This window comes from Orycteropus afer, unplaced genomic scaffold (assembly GCF_000298275.1).
Source record: "Orycteropus afer afer isolate SDZICR_OR568_19922 unplaced genomic scaffold, OryAfe1.0 scaffold00037, whole genome shotgun sequence".
NCBI lineage: Eukaryota > Metazoa > Chordata > Mammalia > Tubulidentata > Orycteropodidae > Orycteropus > Orycteropus afer.
Window position 1 is genome coordinate 15,045,360 of NW_006921624.1, and position 21,201 is coordinate 15,066,560.

Below are 21,201 nucleotides of genomic sequence, written 5' to 3' on the forward strand. Positions count from 1 at the left end.
TAACAACAACAACAACGTGAAGTTGAATGTTAAATCTCATTTCTTGTATAACTAAGCAAAGATTATGTGGGTTAATATTTGTAAGCTGGAGAGCATTGCTGGCCAACTGAGGAATTAACATTATATATATGCTTCTTAAAAAGTACATATCCAGTTGCTGAAACTGTCTCTTTAGTTCAGTGAAGGATTATCTAATTTAGATTGTTCGGGAGCTTACTCCTGCCCCTCCTTGCCGTTCAAACTGATGAGACAGAAAAACCAAGCCGACTGCCACTGAGTTGATTCCAACTCATAGTCACCCCTGTTGAGTTCCCAAAGCTGTAAATCTTTGTGTTTTTTTGAAAACGCAAAAAGCATCTTTATTATTTTTTTTTTAAATTGTGATTTTGGTGAAAGTTTACAGAGCAAATTGACTTTCCATACAGCGGTTCACATACACTTTGTCTCATGACATTGACTACAATTTACCACAATGTAACAGCTCCCCTCCCACTTTCTCCTGATAGTTACCTCTTCCCTGTGTCCATCCCTCCATGCACTCCTGCCCCCTGAGCTGTTTCCCTGGGCATAAACAGCCCTTCTTTCTCCCATGATTGTTCTTTCCCAGGAGTGTATCTACCTTGGGTAAATTTTCACCTCATATGCCTGTCTTTTGTCTGGCTGGAAGCCACAAGTGTGGGTTCAATTCCAGACCGAGGGGCGGCTAGGGGCTATGTGTGGTTCCACCAGGCTCTGTCGGACCAGCAAACCTGGTCACTTTTTCATTTTGTTTTTCCAGAGGATTTTCAATTTTATTCCACATTGTTCTCCTTCTCTATCTAGGATCTCCTACATAGATCTCCTCCAAGTGGTTGACAGTGGTAGCCGGGCACCATCTAGTTCTTCTGGTCTCATAGTCATATAGGCTGAAGATCGCATGGTGTACCAGTCACTAGGACTAATTGTTTCTATGAATCTTTGGGTTTCTTCATTCTTCTTTGCTCTGGACGAGGAGAGACCCATTGTTGCATCTAGATGGCTGCTTGTAAGCTTTTAAGATCCCAGTCGCTACTCGCCAAAGTAGGATTTGGAATAATGTTTTGTGTAGTATGTTATGCCAGTTGAGCTTGATGTCCCCTGTGACCATGGTCCCGAGCCCACAGGTTCAACTACTTGGTCCCTTTGGGTAGCTGGCTGTGACCAAGAAGTGACTACAGCCTTGTGCCTTGTCAGCTCTACTATACCCCTGGGAATTCTTACAGAACATACAAATACACTTGTAGAACCATTGTCTGCAGGCCCTATACATGATCTTGGGTACACTTCCTGCTGCATAGACATACCTAATAGTTCAGCCTCTCCACCCATCTATCCACCCATATACCCGTGTTTGCCTTAAGTGACAATGCAGTACTGTATGTACCTCTCACGTACCTCTCTCTGTCTTCCTCTTCCTCAGTGCCACCATGTTGATCACTCACATTTGGTACATTGCCCTTCTTTTTACCCAAATCAATACTTATCTCTACCTATCTAACAGTGTAGCTAAGTATTGATTTGGGTGAAGAGTAGTACCTATGGCACTTGACTGCTAACCAGAAGGCTGGCGGTTCAAACCCACCAGCCACTCCTTGGAAGGAAGGTTGGGCAATCTACTTCTGTAGTGATACCGCCTTGGAAACCCCTGGAGGTGTTGCTATGAGTTGGGTCCGACTCAGTGGCAAATAACAGCAACATCTAACAGTGTTCCCCTTCACTCCCCTCCCTCCCTTGGTAACCAACAAAGAAAATTCCCTTCCATATAGAAACCTTTCCTTGACTTTTTACAATAACAGACTAATAGAATATTTGTCCTTCTGTGATTGACTTATTTCACTCTGCATAATATCCTCCAGGTTCATCCACATTATGCATTGTTTTGCAGATTCTAGGTTATTCTTTAGGGTTGCATAGTATTCCATCGTGTGTATGTACATAGTTTGGTTATCCATTCCTCAGTTGATGAACACCTAGGTTGTTTCCATCTTTTGGCTATTGTGAATACTGCTGCGATAAACATGGGCCGAGGCAGTAAGTCTTTATGGAAGGAGATTGCACGGTCTTGGTGTCAAGGAGTAGCTGGTGGGTTTGAACCACCAACCTTCTGATTAGTAGTCAGATGCCTTAGGCATTGTGCTACCAGAGCTCCTTAACTGATGGTAAGGACTACGTAAAACATGATAAGGTACTTGATATATAAACAAGGGTTGTTATTGTTGTTATGTGCCATCGAGTCGGACCCAACTCATAGCGACCCCTCCTTGTGTTTCCAAGGCTGTATCACTATGGAAGTAGACTGCCCTATCTTTCTTCCGAGGAGTGGCCTGTGGGTTTGAACTGCCAGCCTTTTGGTTAGCAGTCAGGTGCTTTAGGCACTACGCTATCAGAGCTTCCATAAACAAGTGTAGGAGTATTTATTTTGCTTTCTTCCTATTACTTAAGACTACATATACTGAAATCTCATTTTAAAGACTCAATATTGTCAAGAAAAAAAATGTTCACGTCATTATTATTTTATAATTATGTTAATTGTTCTATCATTTGGTCTCAGCCTCTTATCTCCTCATCTTCAAAATTTTGTCCTTTCTCAGACTGTAAAATTCTTAATTATCTTTCATCTTAAAAAGAAAAAAAATTCTTGATTTATGTGTCTTCTTTCAGCTGCCACTCTACTTTGATTTATATTCAAGAGTTTTCAAGATTATCTACCTACTGTTTTTATATCACACCTATTTTCTCTGTATTTTGTGGTTTCCACCCACTCCATCAACTAATCTCTCCTAATACAGCTTCCTCATGAGTCTGTGTGAGACCATCCCCTCCATTTCTTAAAAATTTTAGTCAGTAGTTAACTTTTGCTAAAGAATAGTTAGTACTTTTCTTTACCAAAATACTTAAAAGCTACTAAAATGCTCTTTTGCTTTGCAAATACCTAGTTTTATAAAAATGTCTTTCTGAAATCTCCTACTAAATTAAACTTTAATTCCTCTTTTTTTTTTTTTTTGATAGAAAATTGCTAATTAGGATTCAGTTTGGTTGTAAATTATCAGGATAAAGTTTATTTCTGTCATTTTCACCAAGTGCGGAAGTAGTTGGTTCTGCCTGGCACATGATGCCTATTTCCAGGTATAGCAAATAGTCCTGCATGGTTGCCGGAGCTCCAGGCAACAGCAGGGGAAGCGAATAGAGCATAGCCTCCTTACTGTACAGATGCTTCAGGAAAAAAGCCTACCACACCATTTTCACTTGTACTTAGTCACACAGCCGCTCCTAGCTGCTACGGTGGCTGAGAATGTAGTCTTTTTTTCTGGGCAGCTATGTGCTCAGCCAAAAATTGGTGGATACAGGAAGAAAAGATATTGGAGCAAAATCTTCAGGCTCTGCCACAGATCCTGGGTGCTGGCTGTGATTGTACAGTGCACACTGATCTAGCCGAGCAGCTGCACACAAGCATCAGCGGCTAAAGCAAGTACATTTGAGCACCAGGCATCTGATGCAAGGAGTGCATTGAAATGGCTTCGAATAAACCCTTATGGAGAAATGTAAACACTATTCTCTTGATAAATAACTTCAAAACTGGTTAAATAAACTACACCTTAAATTAGCTCTGAGAAGAAATACATTTAAAGAGACTTTATATGATGTATTAATGCTCAGCCATGTAAATTTTGTAATTTAAATTATGCAATTTTAAACACTATCTAAACTTCTGCTTCCAATGATGGGGTAACTAGGACCACACTTAGCTTCCCACAGTATGTAAGGCAGAAAATGTAAGGCAGTTGTGTTTTTGGATGGTGGCAACAGGAAGAGCTAAACTCTTTTCTCAGAGAAAAGGCAAACAAATGAGGTGTGAGCCCTGTAATCACCCCAGCTTCCTTTCCAAATTGGGGTATAAAGATGAAGAACCCATGCTAATATGGCAGAATTGCTGAAGGGAAGAGACAGAGATCAGAATGTGGGGACAGAGTGATAAAGGGGGGGGGGGCTTTATAAGAAAATAGCTCCAGAAATCTGCTTTATGGTCCCTTTCAATCTGCTGCTAAATAATGAAGCCAGCGTATTAGGGTGAATCTCTATGAGGTTGGACAAAGAACAAACAGGGAAATATAAACTGAGTGGTTTCCAGGATTCACACAGGGCTAGAAGATGTTTAAATTATAGCCAATCAGAATAGAGCCTTTGCACACCTGAGGCACGGTCATTAGAGAACTCTTAGGAGCCAGACCTCACCAGTAGGGCTAAACTCACTGTAGCATAAATGCTATACTGAACCCACCCTTGGAGCTCTGGTAGCATAGTGCCTAAGGCAGTTGACTGCTAATCAGAAAGCTGGCGGTTCAAAGCCATCAGCCACTCTTCAGAAGGAAGATGGGGCGATCTACTTCCGTAATAGTACTGCCTCGGCAACCGAAGGAGGGATCCCTATGAGTCAGGTCCAACTCGATGGCATATAACAACAACAACAAACCCACCCTGGCAAAGGTTAAAACAAACCACCAAAGAATGATGCTAATCTGCACGTAATTTAACTCATTTCCAGAAAAAAGTCTGTCACTTCAAAGAAATAAAACATACACTAGTGTTCACAGTTGTTGTTGTTATTGTTATGTGCCGTCGAGTCAAACCCAACTCATAGCGACCCCTCCTTGGGTTTCCGAGGCAGTATCACTACGGAAGTAGGATTGCCCAACCTTCCTTCCGAGGAGTGGCTGGTGGGTTTGAACCGCCAGCTGTCTGGTTAGCAGGCAAGTGTCTTAGCCACTATGCTACCAGAGCTCCCAGTGTTCACAGTATGGACCGTATAATAGCAAATTGCCAAGCCTGAAAGGAAACCCAAGAATGTATTCAGTCTTATATGTTGCTGTTTTTGAGAAGAAAAATATTTCTGAATTTTTATATATCTGCATAAACTTGAGTATTCATTTCATGCCTGTCAACTAGTTATTATAAGTATTAGAACAATAGGATTTTAATAAAATTTAGCTGTGTGCTGCTTTTGTTGTTAGGGGCTTTATAGTTGGCTCTGACTCAGAGTGACCCTGTGGACAACAGAACGAAACACTGCCCAGTCCTGTACCAGCCTCACAGTCCTTGCTATACCTGAGCCCATCGTTGTAGCCACTGTGTCAGCCCATCTTATTGAGGGCCTTCCCCTTTTTCATTGATCCTCCACTTTACCAAGCATGACATCCTTCTCCAGGGAATGGTTGCTTCTAACAGCACAACAAAAGGAGATCAGACAAAGTCTGGCCATTCTTGCTTCCAAGGAGCATTCTGGCTGTACCTTTTCCAGGACAGATTTGTTAGTTCTTTTGGCAATCCATGGTTCTTTCCGTATTCTTGCCAACACCACAACTCAAAAGCATCAGCTCTTCAGTCTTCCTCATTCATTGTCCAACTCTCACATGTGTTTGGGGCGATTGAAAATACCTTGGCTTGGGTTAGATGCACGTTAGTCTTCAAAGAGATATCTTCACTCTTCAACACTTTAAAGAGGTCTTTTGCAGCATATTTGCCCAATGCACTATGTCCTCTGATGTCTTGGCTGCTGCTTCCATTGGTGTTGGTTGTGGAACCAAGCAATATGAAATCTTTGACAACTTCAGTCTTTTCTGCATTTATCATGATGCTGCTTATTGGTCCAGTTGCTTATACCGAGAGCTACTGTTACATAGTTAGGAATAAGATTATCCAGTTTAGTTTCTAAAAATACTCATAAAATAGGTTAATAATGAATATAATTCCAAGGAAATAAACTTTATTTTCATAAGTATATAGCTCACATACAAATCCCTTGGAATATGAAAAACAGAAAATTTCTATCACAGTCTTTTCTAAAACGTATTCTAATTATGTACATTTATTTATCAATAAAAAAACTAAAAAAATATCCTCAAAAATACATTGAAGACATTATAAATGCTATTCTCTATTCATAATGAAATGTTTAAAATTTAGAGATATTTGAAATAATATAATTCATTTACCCCAGTATTTTTCCTTGAGGTTAAAAACCACACTTCACTTTTAAAAATTTACTACTGCAGTGAAAGACCAAAAACCACCTATTCATTGGCAGCTCGTTGCTTTTGTTTTCTACCCCTCACTTCAAGACCCACAGTTCCCTGAATTTCAAAACCCAAGACTCTTAGAGGATCAAATGTGACAATATGATGAATGTAGCATGTCAACCCAAATTAGGTTCAATAATTTTTTTTAAATCTTGTTTTTTAGCTAATGGGAATGACAACAAAAAATTTAAAGGAGATAGACCTCCGTGTTCACCTTCCCGTGTTCTCCATCTTCGCAAAATTCCAAATGATGTCACTGAAGCAGAGGTCATATCATTAGGTCTACCATTTGGCAAAGTAACTAATCTTTTGATGTTGAAAGGAAAAAGCCAGGTATGTAATATTTAAAGATTGACACAGAGTGATTATCTCTGGATGTTAGTGTTACAGTTGATTTTTATTTTCCTGAACTTTTCTGTTTTTCCAGATTTCATTCTATGAACATAAAGTAGAATTAAAAAAAAAAGAGACAGGAAGCCATAAACAAAATATTGGGGTGGGGGTAGGGAACAAGATTCTCTCTTATCTATTGACTTGTGTAGTCTTTCTCCTCCTTCATGGGAAACATTTTATACTCTTGATTACAGGATGAGTTATGAAAATACCCTTTACATCTAAAAGACCCTAATAGAGAAAGTGGAAATAAATTATACCTCATTTGGCAAATTAAAAAACAGATAAGTTTTCTAAAATCTAGAAAAAAATGTGTAGTGCATTTCAGTTGTAGAATTAACATATAACCAACTAATCACTAGTTGCTATCAAGTTGACTCAGAATTATGATGATCCCAAGTGCTTCAGAGTAGAATGGTAACAGAGCTTCACAGAGTTTTTATGGCTGTGATCTTTCAGAGCAGATAGCCAGGTGGTTCTTCTAAGGCACCTCTGGATGGGTTTGAACCACCAGCCTTTCAGTTAGTAGCCGAGTGCTTAACTGTTTGCACCAAGGGACTCCTAATGGATTTTTCTTAAGATGAATAAGATAGGAAATGCTTTCTTGATCATAACAGAAATGCAATATTTGTCCTGTTGGTATTAAATAATCATGCATACACATTCATGCTGTGATTCAGATCATGCTAGAATAATTTCTTTCTTTTATTTTACCCTCCTAGTTTTGGGTTGTCCTGAAAATCTTTTATATAGAACATTGCTCAAAAGAATAGGGCAACAAATCTGAGCCTTAGACATTTTATGGTATATTGTGATATATATATATGAGAAGGAGTTCTAAGGGCACAGTGGTTAACCACTCAACTGCCAACTGAAAGAGTGGCAGTTTGAATCCACCAGTTGCTCTGCGGGAGAAAGATATGGCAGTCTGCATCCATAAAAATTTATAGCCTTGGAAACCAATGAGGCAGTTATGCTTTGTCTTATATGGTCACTGTGAGTTAGAATCGACTCAATAGCAGCTAGGCAATAGGTTTGTAGTATATCACTTTGTTTCTTCTATTTTGTTTAAATAATGTTTAAGAAGTACATTATAAATATATTTATAGATAAATAGATTGATAAATGTACATGAAAGAGGTTGGTTGATAATGTTTCATTCAGTTTCCTGTGTTTGGTAAGCTACTTGATTAATATTCTGTTTCATTCAGATGATGTTTCTGAGACCCAGGAAAGTTAAATAGCCTTGTTGTATCTTACATATTTATTTTATATCTGCTGGAGATAGTGCACGAGCTCTCGTGGCATCGTGGGTTCAGCATTTGACTGCTAATCACAAGGCCGGTGGTTCAAACCCACCAGCTGCTCCATAAGAGGAAGGTGAGGCAATCTGCTTCTGTGAAGATTTATAGCCTTGGAAACCCAGTGGGAGTCACTATGAGTCATAATTGACTCAGTGGCAGTGGGTTTGGTTTTTGACTGGAGATAGTGACTGCTAACCAGAAGACTGGTGGTTCAGACCCACCAGCCACTCCTCAGAAGGACGGTTGGGCGATCTACTTCTGTAGTGATACCACCACAGAAACCCAAGGAGGGGTTGCTGTGAGTGGGATCTGACTCGATAGCAGCGAGTTTGGTTTTGTTTGGAGTGCATACATGGCATGTGTTGTTAGGTGCCATTGAGTTGATTTCTACTCATAATGACTCCATGTGACAATAGAACTGCCCTACAGAGTTTTCTTGGCTGTAATCTTACAGAAGCGGATCACCAGGTCTTTCTCCTGCAGAGCCACTGGGTGGGTTCGAACCGCCAGCCTTTCAGTTAGCAACACAGCATTAAACCGTTTGCACCGCCAGGGCCTCCTTAGACCTTTGTAGTAACACTCTTGCCTTTATTGCAGTAGTATGTGGTTTGCTTGGCTTGGCTTGAAGGAACCAACAGGGCCATCTGTGGCTAAAGCTAATTGCCAGTAAGAGACAGCAGGTAATATCACAGTTTCCTGAGGGTCTGCTCTTGGTTCTGGGTTGCTATTTGAGTGGAATTGTTCATTGTTTGTCTTTTGATCATAAAGAGAATTCAGATAACAGCTCTTTAGAAACATATTCCAGTAGGAGATTCTGATGTGAAGAAACTACAGACTTCACTGGAACCACTTGTTGGCATTTCCAGGCTGCTGGAAGATAGAGTGTTCAGGGCTGAGTACGAGTTATTTTCACCAACCTTCATGTGGATAGTGACTTTTGGTTGCCTCTGTACCCACAATATGAGAATGTGTCCTCTCACAGGGTAGAGCTAGGAGATACCTCAGCCAGTACTTCATTTTCAGCACTTAACAGCACTTTGGCAAAGTTCCTTTACCAGACATCATGTGGAAAAATTTAACTAATATGAACATTTAGTTTTATATTTTCAGATAAAAGTCCCTATGACAAGAATCATGCATTCCAAAGACGTTTAGCTTTCCCTTTGTGTGATAAATGATAGAAATCAAGTCATTTCTGAACATTGAACAAAGAGAGAGAGACTTTCTTGTCATTCAGTGACTATTATTGATGTTTACAAATTCTTTGTTGAAAAGTTTAAAATCCAGATATTTAGAAAATATTGTCATAGCTGGTTTTTTGTTATGGTGGTTTTTACTTTGATCATTTCTGTCTTTGTGTATTAGAAATAAGTAGAAAAAATATGTTATTGTTACAATTGGATATTGGCTTTGAAATACATTACGTGCACATTTGAACTTGAAGTTTCTCTCTTTAAGATAATGGAAATCTATGTATTTATTTATGGAATTTGTGGATTTTTGTTGTTCATTTATTAGTGATATTTGATTTGCTGTTTGGCGCACATCACTACTTCACAGAATATTGTTAGTTCAATTGAAGCATTTAATTGGTTTAATTGTGATATTTGATTGATGAAGCTAAGTAAGCGTCGTGTTTAACCTTTGGCAAGTTGTATTCCTTTCCTTGACTTCCCATGACAACAGACATTTGACAGATAAGGTATTGTTGTTGGCTGCTGTCAAGTCGATTCTAACTTAGGGTGACCACTTGCATGCCAGATAGGACTGTTCCATAGAGCTTTCAAGGCTATGACCTGCAGAGGATAAGTCTTACTTCCGTATTTCCTCTGGGTGTGTTTGAACCGCCAGCCTTTTGGTTAGTAGTCCAGTGCTTAACCATTTGTGCCACCCAGGCACTATAAGTAAGCAAGCCAAAAAAAAAAAAAAGTTTGTTTTAGAGATAGTTGCCATTTTCTGTGTTAAGTAACTTTTATTGTTAATAAATATATATTCTGTAAACTATAAATGTTTTAAACATAATTTGAAGTGGTTGCTATATGCTTGTTAATTAAAGCTCTATTTTTTATGCTAAGTATAATATAACAAAACATTTGTCATTTCAGTCTTTTTTTACATTGTAGTTCGGTGACATTAACTACCTTCATCATGTTGTGCCCATTACCACTGTCCATTTCCAGATTTTTCCATCATTCCTAATAGAAGCTCAGGGCCTGTGTGGTTTTTTTTTTTTTAATTTTTATTTTTTAAGCTTCTGCGTTTTAAACTCGAGATGTTCTTGCAGGTAGTTTTGAAAACTCAGAATGGTTAGTATGTCTGTGTGTTAACTGTCTAACCATTAAGGGGGGCAGGCAGGGCAGCCTGAAATCTCCATAAATGTCTTATTCCTGTCACAGAAGTGATAGGAGTCCTAACAGTAAAAGAAGCCATATACTAAATAAGACATGAATACCAGGGAACTTCTGTCATCTCAGCTCTTCCTGTGTTAGCCTTTGGGTATCTGATATTAGTACAGTGATGACATATCCACAAAAATCACAAGTGACTCAAATCAGCACTGAGTTAACTTAGGAAGTTCTCCTGTTTCCATAATGTGAACAAGTGAGCCTTTGCACTTTCATTTTTAAAAAGTATTCTATGTTTGGAGTATGAGAAGCTGTTTTATTTTACTAATACTTCCAAATTATATGTAAAATTGGTATATATATGCGTATTTGGTTGGTTATTTTATTTTAAGGAAAGAGCCTCGACATTTGCATAAAGTTTGAAAATGAAACTAAACCCTAGGGAAGCTGGCTTAAGCCATATGAGTCTTTAATTAGAGGTGGGGTGGGCAGTATGTTAAGGAGGTCCCCACAAGAAAATTGCGTTGACAGAGTTTGAGGAGGTAGAGCTAGAGTATAGGATGGGAGAACTGTCGGTAGCAGAAGACAGTACTGTTGGCCGGTGCTGCAGAGCTAGGGTATAGGATGGGAGACCTGTTGGTAGCGTAGGACAGTACTGTTTGCCGGTGCTGCAGAGCTAGAGTATAGGGTGGGAGAACTGGCGGTAGCAGAAGACCATACTGTTTGCCGGTGCTGCAGGCGGGATTCCCCACCATTGTCGTCTGCAGTACAAATGCCTCTTTAAGGAATGCTCAAGAACAGAATTTTTATGTTAAGAAATATTTTAGAAATTACAAATATTTCACATTATTGAGAAGAAAAATGTATGGATTATTTAAAGCAAAAAAGTGAAGTTCTCCAAATAACACTCTTTTCTGGTGAAAATTTAGGCTTGTGGTCCGTTGCTTATGTGTATCATTAAATAGAGCAGTTCACATTTTTTTTCTTTCCCAGTACAAGTTTTATGAGCCCATACTTTGCCAATCAAACCCCAACACTTTGGAAGGAGGAGAATCATTATACTATGGTGGAAAGGCTAGTGCTTTAATGTTCAGAAACCTGGTTAAAAATAGACCGTGGCCATTAACACTTGTGTGTCTTAGTTTTCTCATCTAAAAAATGAAGGGCTGGTTAATATCTTTAAAGCCCCTTGTGGTTCTGACATGTGACGGTTTTTAAAATAAAGTGGAGTGCCCTTTAGGTGGTCTGTCTGGGGCTTTTCAGAAGAGAACTGTTCAGCCCCAGCCTCTGAAAGCAGCCATTTGAAGGGTGATCCATAGATTCAGTTTTGCCTTTTTAATTATTTCTAGATTTGAAGAAACAGAAAAAGAGAAAAACCAAGACACACATAAAAGCAATTAATCAACTTGCAATTTCCTAACCCACATCTTTTATTGTACCTGGCTTTTCAAATACGTTTCCAATTAACATTGATGATATACTTTGAAGCAAAAGTGTTTTCACCTACTTGGGTACCATATCATTTCTGTTGAGAATGTATGAGTTGGAGCAAGCTGGAATGACAAAGTAGTTCTTAACCATCTTTCTAAGAGATGAGCTTTCACATTATCTTCTTGTGTTTACTGCAGGCTTTCTTAGAAATGGCTTCTGAGGAAGCTGCTGTTACCATGGTGAATTATTACACTCCTGTTACTCCTCATCTCCGAAGCCAGCCTGTTTATATTCAGTATTCCAATCACAGAGAACTTAAGACTGACAATCTACCTAATCAAGCTGTAAGTATTAAAGGCATTTTTAAAAATAGCTATAAAAGAACACATAACTTAAATTTTAACTTTCTATGCTTTTCAGAGGGAATAATATCATGTTATTTTCTTCATCTTAAGATACTTTATTAGAAAAGATTGTGTATGTGAATTCTTCTCCCAAGGTTTAGGAATAACAGTGGCATTTAGAAACATAATTGAATTACGGTGTTTTAAATGACTGGTCCTCTTTTTTTTTTCCCCTTGAGTCTTTCTTCTTTTAAAATCATAAAATCTCAGATTTAGGAGAAATTTTAGAAGTCATTTATTTCAGTCACTTCTTTTTACAGAATATGTAATGAAAGTACTGAAAGTTAAGTGGCATGCTTATATTGTGATGGAGCTGAACTTGAGATACCGTCTTAGTTACCTACTGTTGCTCTAACAGAAATACCACAGGTGGATGGCTTTAACAAACAGAACTTTATTCTCTCACAGTTCATAAGGTTAGAAGTCCAAATGCAGTTGCCAGCTCTAGGGAAAGGTTTTTTCTTTGTTGGCTCTAGGGGTATAGGTCTTTGTCTTGTTTCAACATCTGTGGACCCATAATTCCTTGGAGATCTCCAGGTGTCTTGGCATCAATCTTCCCCTGAGTCTAGGAGTTCTTAGCGCAGGTATACTGGGTCCAAAGGACATGCTCTGCTCCTGACTCTTCTTTCTTAGTACTAGACAGATCCTTCTGATCGCTGCTCCCTTATTTAATCTCTTTTATATCTCAAAAGAGACTGAGTCAAGATACAACTTAATCCTATTGATTGTAGCCTGCCTCATTAACACAGCTGCCTCTAATCCTACTTCATTAATATATTTAGGCCACTTGGGATCATTACAGGAGCTCACACAGTGAAGGATAATTACATAATACTGAGAATCATAGCCTAGCCAATTTGACACATATTTTGGGGGATAGAATTCATTAGTTGATTTTGGCTCTTCAAGATGAATGTGGAGTATAGAATGTCAGCATTTCTAACCTCATTCTCTGGTTTTTGTTTTGATGTACTTCTGTTGAATCTTGTGTTGTCTCTTGAAGTTCATTTTATTCATTAAAACATGAATTTAAAGTTACTTAAGAGTACAGAAAGTTAACCCACAAAGCAAATACATTTTAAGAAAGCGGTTTTTATTATGTTAAGAGCATGTTTGACCCCTATACTATTGCTCTAAGCTAAGAACTCCTTTAGCTCTTTGATATTGTATCGAAAGGCATTATAATGCAAGCTACTGAGTTAAAATTACAATTTTCCATATTGTTTAAAACAGCATCATTTCCTGCTTTAATCCTTAACTTGTTCTGAGAGATATTAAAGGCAGACAGTAAACAGTATACGCTTAAAGTAAATACATTAGATGTTTTTGTAGACTTTTTGAAAATGACTTTTTTTAAATTAGAAATTACCTTATAAATTTTAAATAGAATACATGCCCATGGTAAAACATGCAAACAATTCAGAAAAGTAAAAGGGGGAAAAAATTTAATTCAAGATAACAAATAACTAGTGTATATACCTTCTCTATTCAGGGGTATTATTGTCAGTGTATTTAATATTACACAAATGGATTCTTGATGTTTTAAAACCGTTTTTGTCTATAATATGAACGTTGTTTCATGACAACAAATACAGTTTCTTCATAATTTTTTAATGACTTAAAATATTCCCTTATGTAGGAGAGGCATAATTTATCTAATTTCCTATTGGTAGACATTGAGAGTCTTTCCAGTTTTATGATTTTACATATAGTACTGCAATAATAGGAGCTCTGGTAGTATAGGGCCTAAGGCACTTACTTGACTGGTAACCAGAAGGCTGGCAGTTCAAACCCACCAGCCACTCCTCGGAAGGATGTTTGGGCAATCTACTTCCGTAGTGATACCACCTCGGAAACCCAAGGAGGGGTCGCTATGAGTTGGGTCCAACTCCACAGCACATAACAACAACAACAACAACAACTGCAATAATATCTTTATATCTTAGCACACTTACTACATTATCTTATTAGATGACATTTCTGGCAGTGAAGTTGCTGTGTGCATTTCTGGCAGTGAAGTTGCTGGCACAAAGTGTGTGCATATGTTACGCTTTGATATGTGCTGCATGATTGTTTTCTGGGAAGATGGTGTGTCAACTTAGGCTACCACGGATCTACTTGAGCAGGCAGTTTTCCTACCTACCTTTGTTAATATGATGGGTGAGAAGTTACCCGAATGTTTACAGTTATTTCATCATTTATAAAGTTAAACAATTTCTGGTAGGTGTTTTGTCCATATTTTTTTAAAACTATATTGAGGAACTATCTTTGTCCACATATATTTTTTGCTATTGCTGTTGTTTTGTATCACTCTTGTTTGTGGTGACCTTTGTGAGGGCAGTTTTAAAAAACATTTTAAAAATATAGTCAAATCTCTTAACATGGTATCATGTTTTCAACTTTGGTGCCATCCTCTGAGAGGTGTACCATACCAAGATTAAAACAAACAACTACCTATGCTTTCTTTCCTTTTTTAAAAATTTGAATTGTGATTTGAGTGAAAGTTTGTGGAGAAAATAAGTTTTCCATTCAGTAATTTAATTCATACACATTTTGTTTCATTTCATTGACTATAGTCCCCTCAGTGTGACATCACTCCTGCTACTTCCTCCCTGTCTTTCTTGTTTCCCTTCCTCCTTCTCTCTTGTTTTCTTTTCATACTTTTTTTGTTTTCATTGTTTTAATTTTGTTGTTTAAATCTTTGTTCTATTAAGAATTTTTTTGATAGGTAGAGTGAGAATAGGACTGCTGTTTTTCTTTAAATAAAAACGCCAAGTAACCAGTTTCTTCTGTGCCATTTATTGAATACAACCCATTTGTTGTGCAGTGATGTAAAACTCATCCTTCGTCATATTCTAGTTTTGCGTACAAGGCGCCATCCCTGCTTACGGAGTACCTACTTACGGAGTACGTGTATACGTTCTGCTTGCATGTCCTCTGATCTACCCTCATGTATATGCTGCTCATATGGTGTGTGATCCACATCTAATGTGGGGTAGCCTCTGGATTCCATTCCATTCCTGAGTCAGTGTGCCCTATAGGGTAATATAGCATAGGATAAGGACCTTGTGTTACTCTTTTCAGAAGTTCACTAGTTAATATTTCTTATTCATTTCTCTAGAGATAGATACATTTATATTTAAGACTTATTTGGTAATTTCCGTCTCTCAATTTGGATTGGGTTGATTTTACAGATTAATTTAGGGATAATTAACACATTTACATGGCTCTCAGATCCTTTTGAGAAAGAAAATATATTTGTTTTCCTTTGTGCATTTCAGTAGCGTTTCCCATAAGTCCTGCAGTTTTCTCATTAGTGTAATTCCTGAGGATGTTAGTATAAGTCTTGAAGGCAAATAATAATAATAAAATTCTTGAAGATTGGATTATTCCAAAGGGAAATAGTGAGAAATCCCAGTTGCTTGGCAACCAAAGCCAGCCTAAATGACCTAGTTTATCTTATGTAGCCTTGATTTCTTCCAATTCCCTTCCCATTTTGTTACTTTGGTGCATTGATGTTTGACAAAATAATTTTTTTTTAATTGTGCTTTGGGTATAAATTTACAGAACAGAATTTGTTTTACGTTCAACAGTTTGTGTACATTTGGTTTCACTCCCCAATTACCATCCCCAACCCTAACCCACTCTCTTCCTCTCCCTTTGCAGTAACCTCCCCCACCCCCGGTCCCTGTGTTATGTACTCCTATCTGTCCAGCTTTTCCTCTGTGTGAATGTTACCCCTCTGGTGCCCCATGGCTGATCGCTCCAAGGGATGTATCTCTGTAGAGTAGGTGGGTGCATTGCCGTGGGTTGGGTGTTCTGCATGTGAGTCTTATTACTGTTGGGCTGAGAGCCAGCCCTTGGGAGCAAGTTTTATCCCAGGCCTGAAGTTTATCCCAGGGCCATAGTCTTGGGGTCCCACCAGACTCCATCTGACCAGTAATTCTGGTCTTTACTGTGTTTTTGAATTTTGTTCAACATTTTTCCTCCCACCCTACCCAGGATCTCCAGTTTTGATCCCTTCCTGAGTGGTTGGCATTGGTGGCCAGGCACCATCTATTTCTTTTGGTCTTGAGGTCCCTCATATCCTAGGGCTGAGTTTTCTTTACTCTTACTCACTTCCAGCCAAAGGAGACCATTAGCTGCATCTTAGATGGCCATTCGAAAGCTTTTAAGACCCCAGTTGCTATTCACCAAAGTAGGTTGAAGAACAAGAGTTTATGTATCATGTTGTGCCAGTTGAGCCTGATGTCCCCCAGTACCTAAGATCTGGTGGTTCTCCCTGCCATGGTGTCTGGCTGTCTATAACGGATTGTTCCATGTCTGTCCTCTGTCGCTTCTGTAACAGTTGTGGTTATTTTGTATCACTAGTATCCACCAGCCACTCCTCAGAAGGAAGATGGGGCAATCTACCCGTAGTGATACTTCCTCGGAAACCCAAGGAGGGGTTGCTATGAGTCGGGTCCGACTTGACGGCACATAACAACAACAACAAGAACAACAACAATAACCAGTATCTCTGCAGGATTATCCTCAGCTGAATCTATCATTTGTCTAGAGTATATTCCTGTTTACTGACCCCCATCTGATCTTCTCAGTTGTCTATGTATTTATCTGTAGCCTGGTGTTTGGTGTTAGTGGTAAAGCAGTATTGTGGAAATACTAGTATTGGCCTCTGTTGTCTATATCTTATGTGAACAATTTGGTGTCCTCCCTTTCCCCAATGTTACCATGCTGGTCACAGACTCCTTCCATACCAGCCCTCCCCTTACCCAACTCAGCATGTGGCCCCCAGCTAGTCTGAAATTTTCCTCTCCCCTTCCCTCCCATCCCCAGTAACCTACAAAGTGATTTCCCTTCCGTAAGCAAATCCTTCCTTGACTTTTTACAGTAATGGGCTCATGCAGTATTTGTCCTTCTGCGATTGACTTATTGCACTTAGCATAATGTCCTCCAGACTCATCCATGTTGGAGATGATTCGTATATCCTTCATTGTTCTGTAATGTAGCGTAGTATTCCATTGTGTGAATGTGCCATAATTTAGTTATCCATTCATCTGTTGATGGGCGTTTAGGTTGTTTCCATCTCTTTGCTATAGTGAATTGTGCTGTGATGAATATGGGTGTGTCTGTGTCTGTTTGTGTCTTGTTTCTCACCTCTTTAGGATATATTCATAGTAACGGAATTGCTGTTCAAATGGTATTTCTGTTTTGAGTTTTTTAAGGAAACACCAAACCATTTACCACAATGGTTGGACTGTTTTACAGTCCCATCAGCAGTGTGTGAGAATTCTAATCTCTCCTCAACCTCACCAGCATTTGTTATTTCCTGTCCTGTTGAACTTTGCTATTATTGCTGGGGTGAGATAATATCTCACCATTATTTTGATTTGTGTCTCTCTGATGGCTAATGATTGTGAGCAATTCTTCATGTGTTTGTTGGCCGCCAGCTTGTCATCTTCAGTGAAGTGTCTGTTCATGTCCCTTGCCCATTTTTGAATTGGATTGTTTGTCTTTTTGGCATTGAGATGTTGAAGTTTTCTATAAATTTTGGAGATAAGTCCTTTGTCAGATATGTCACAGGCAAATATTTTCTCCCAGTCCATAGATTCTCTTTTTACCCTTTTGGAGAAGTCTTTTGATATGCATAAGAATTTAATTTTTAAAAGGTTCTAGTCATGAAAAGATACTTGGCAATGACAGGTCTGACTAGAAAACTTAACACCTCAACAACAAAAAGACAAATAATCCAATTTAAAAATGGTCAGAAGACATGAATAGACACTTCACCAAAGAGGATATTCAGGCGGCCACCAAGCATATGAAGAAATGCTCACGATCATTAGCCATTAGAGAGATGTAAGTCAAAACAATGAGTTACCATCTTGCCCTATCATTAGTAGCAAAGTTCAACAAGACAGAAAATAACAAATGCTGACGAGAATGCAGAGAGATTGGGACTCTCATACATTGCTGGTGGGGATGTGAAATGATATAACCACTATGGAAAGCAGTATGGAGATTGCTTAAAAAGTTTGAATTAGAAATATCATTTGGCCCAGCAATTCCATTACTAGCTATATGTGCTAAAGAAGTGAGAGCCAGGACAAGAACAGGCATATGCACACCCATGTTCATCACTGCACTATTTACAGTAACCAAAAGGTGGAAAAAACCTACATGTCCATCAACAGAAGAATAGATAACAAAATTGTGGTACATACACACAATGGAATACTATGCAACTCTAAAGAATAATGTAGAATTGGTGAAACGCTGCATAATGTGGATGAACTTGGAGGACATTATGCTGAGTGAAATAAGTCAATCACAGAAGGACAAATATTGTATTAGCCCTTTAGTGTAAAAAAAAAGTCAAGGAAAGTTTTATATATGGAAGGAAATTTTCTTTGTTGGTTACTAGGGGTGGGAGGGCAGGGGAGGGAACACTGTTAGATAGGTAGAGACAAGTATTGATTTGGGTGAGGAAAAGGGCAAGATACCAAATGTGAATGATCAACACGGTGGCATTGAAAAAGAGGAAGACATAGAGAGGTGTGTGGGAAGTATAGACAACAAAGATGAACCCTCTTGCACATACAGTACTACGTTGTCAGTGAAGGCAAACACTGATCTATGGGCGGACAGATGGGTGGACAGGCTGAAATGTTAGATATGTCTGTGCAGTGGGAAGTGTGCCCAAGACTATGTACAGGGTTGGCAGACCGTGTTTCTACCAGTGTATTTGTATGTTTTGTAGGAATTCCCAGGTATATAGTAGAGTTGACAAGGGACAAGGTTGTAGTCATTTCTTGGTCACAGCCAGCTACCCAGAGGGGCTGAGTAGTTGAACCTGTTGTCTTGGGACCATAGTCAAGCTCAATTGACATAACATACTACACAAAACATTGTTCCACCTCCTATTTTGGCAAGTAGTGACTGGGATCTTACAACCTTGCAAGTGGCTATCTAGATGCAACGATAAGTCTCTCCTCATCCAGAGTAAAGAAGAATGAAGAAAACCAAAGATGCATGGAAAAAATTAGTCCAAGTGACTGGTACATCATGTGATCCTCAGCCTATATGACTATGAGACCAGAAGAACTAGATGGTGCCCAGCTACCACTGTCAACCACTCAGAGGGGAATCTCTGTAGGAGATCCTAGAGAGAGTGGGTAAACAATGTGAAGCAAAAATCAAAATCATTAGGAAAAAAAAAAAGGACTAGGTTTGCTGGTCTGATAGAGCCTGGTGGAACCACTGAAACTATGGCCCCTAGTTGGTTTTCAGGTCTGGAACTGAACCCACTTCTATGGCTTCCAGCCAAATAAGAGACAGGCATATGAGCTGAACATTTACATGTTCAGGAGGTAGATACACTCCTTGAGAGATCAATCATGGGAGAATAGAAAGGCTGTGTATGCACAGGGAATCAGCTTGGGCGCAGCAGTGCAGGGGAGGGAGGGACTCAAGGAAGAGGTAACTATGGGGAGCTGTTGCATTGTGGTAAGTTGTAGTCAGTGTCATGAGACAACATGTGTATGAGTTGCTGTATGGAAAGTGAATTTGCTCTGTAAACTTTCACCCAAATCACAATAAAATTTTTTTTAAAAAAGAGATATAATAAAGGTCTCAGTCATCAAGCTTGTCTTCCACCTCTTTTGTATTCTGGGTTATGATTGATAGTCTACTTATGCCATAAATTAGGGCCCCTAGATTTGCCCCTATTTTATCTTTGATAAACTTTATAGTTTTGGATTTTACATTTAAGTCTTTGATCTAACTTGAGTTTGTTTTTGTGTATGGGGTGAGGTATGTTTCATTTTTCTGCAAGTGGATATCCAATTTTGCCAGCACTATTTGTTAAAGAGGCTATCTCTTCCACATTTAATGGGTTTTGGTCTTTTGTCAGAGATTAGCTGCCCATGAATGGATGAATCTATTTCTGGGTTTTCAATTCTGTTCCATTGGTCTATCTGTCTGTCAAAATAATTTTCTTTTTATTCAAAGTCTTAACCAAACCTGGAGTAAAAAAATCGAAGGTACTTGTTTGCTTATGTGAAAGGTACCAGATGTCTTTTTATTCTGAAAGCCCTGTGGAGTAGTAAATTTTTCATTTTCTTTTGTTCTTGGGATAGTATAGTATCCCAAACTGTACACATTATTTCTTTTCTACCTTAATGGATATACTTACCAGAGGGTCAGGTGAATATCAAGAGTATTTGTGTTCTTGATTTGAATTAAAATTACAGCTACAAAGTTTAGCTCATATTCTGAGGTACAACAGCATTTAAATAATGATTGTCATAGTAATAGTCATTATCTTCTGGACTGCTTCCTTTGACTGTGTGGATTGGAGTTTATAAATTTCCAAAGAGATGATCATGAGAGAATTTGTCTTTAAAAATTCATTAGACTGATCTATTCCTTTTTTGTAGACAAACTTTCAGCCAAACAATAGACAGGTCTATAAGGTGAACACCAAGGAGCTCTGGTATTATACAGGGTAAGGCATTTGGCTGCTAACCAGAAGGTCAGCAGCAGTTCAGACCCACCAGCTGCTCCGTGGAAAGAAGATGAGGCGATCTACTTCCATAAAGATTACAGCCTTGGAAACCCAAACGGGGTCATTATGAGTTGGAATCTACTTGATGGCAATGGGTATAAGGTGAACAGTACACCAGGAGGTAGCACTTCTTAGTGACACCAAGGAGGTAATACTCCTTAGAACAATCAACCGTACAAGAGCAAAAGGGCAACATTTGCCCAGGGATAAAGTTCAGAAGGCAGGAAGGGATAGGAAACAAGGATGAATGGAAGTGGAAAACATAGGGAGGAAGTGGGAAGAGTACTGTTACTTTGTGGGAATTGCGATCAATGTCATGAGACTAAAAGTGTATAAATTGTTGAATGGAAAATCAGTATGCTCTGTGAATTTTCACCCAAATCACAATCAAAAGTTAAAAATCTAATCCTTTTATTATATGCTAATTTCCATCTTAATTTTAGAAATGTCATTTTCACATTATGCACACATATTTAAATTTTAATTGAATATAATCTCTCTCCCACTCCAATAAAATCATTATTAGTTTTCTGACTGTACTACTCCTATTATTTTCTCTATTAATAGCTTCATTCCAGAGAATTTATTACCCGTTTAAAAATGTCTCAGTTTCATCAGTTTTAGGATCAGATTTGCTTTCATATCAAGAAGACATTTCTCATTTTT

General features: G+C 38.6%; 1 protein-coding gene across 1 annotated transcript in view; it reads left to right on the forward strand.

Moving 5' to 3' along the window:
• Window positions 1–21,201, forward strand: part of PTBP3 (polypyrimidine tract binding protein 3) — a 78,210-nt gene that overhangs the window by 10,319 nt on the left and 46,690 nt on the right. The window contains exons 2-3 of the mRNA XM_007936713.2: window positions 6,256–6,425; window positions 11,763–11,909. Coding sequence (XP_007934904.1) covers window positions 6,256–6,425; window positions 11,763–11,909 — 317 coding nt within the window. The remainder of the gene's footprint in view (window positions 1–6,255; window positions 6,426–11,762; window positions 11,910–21,201) is intronic.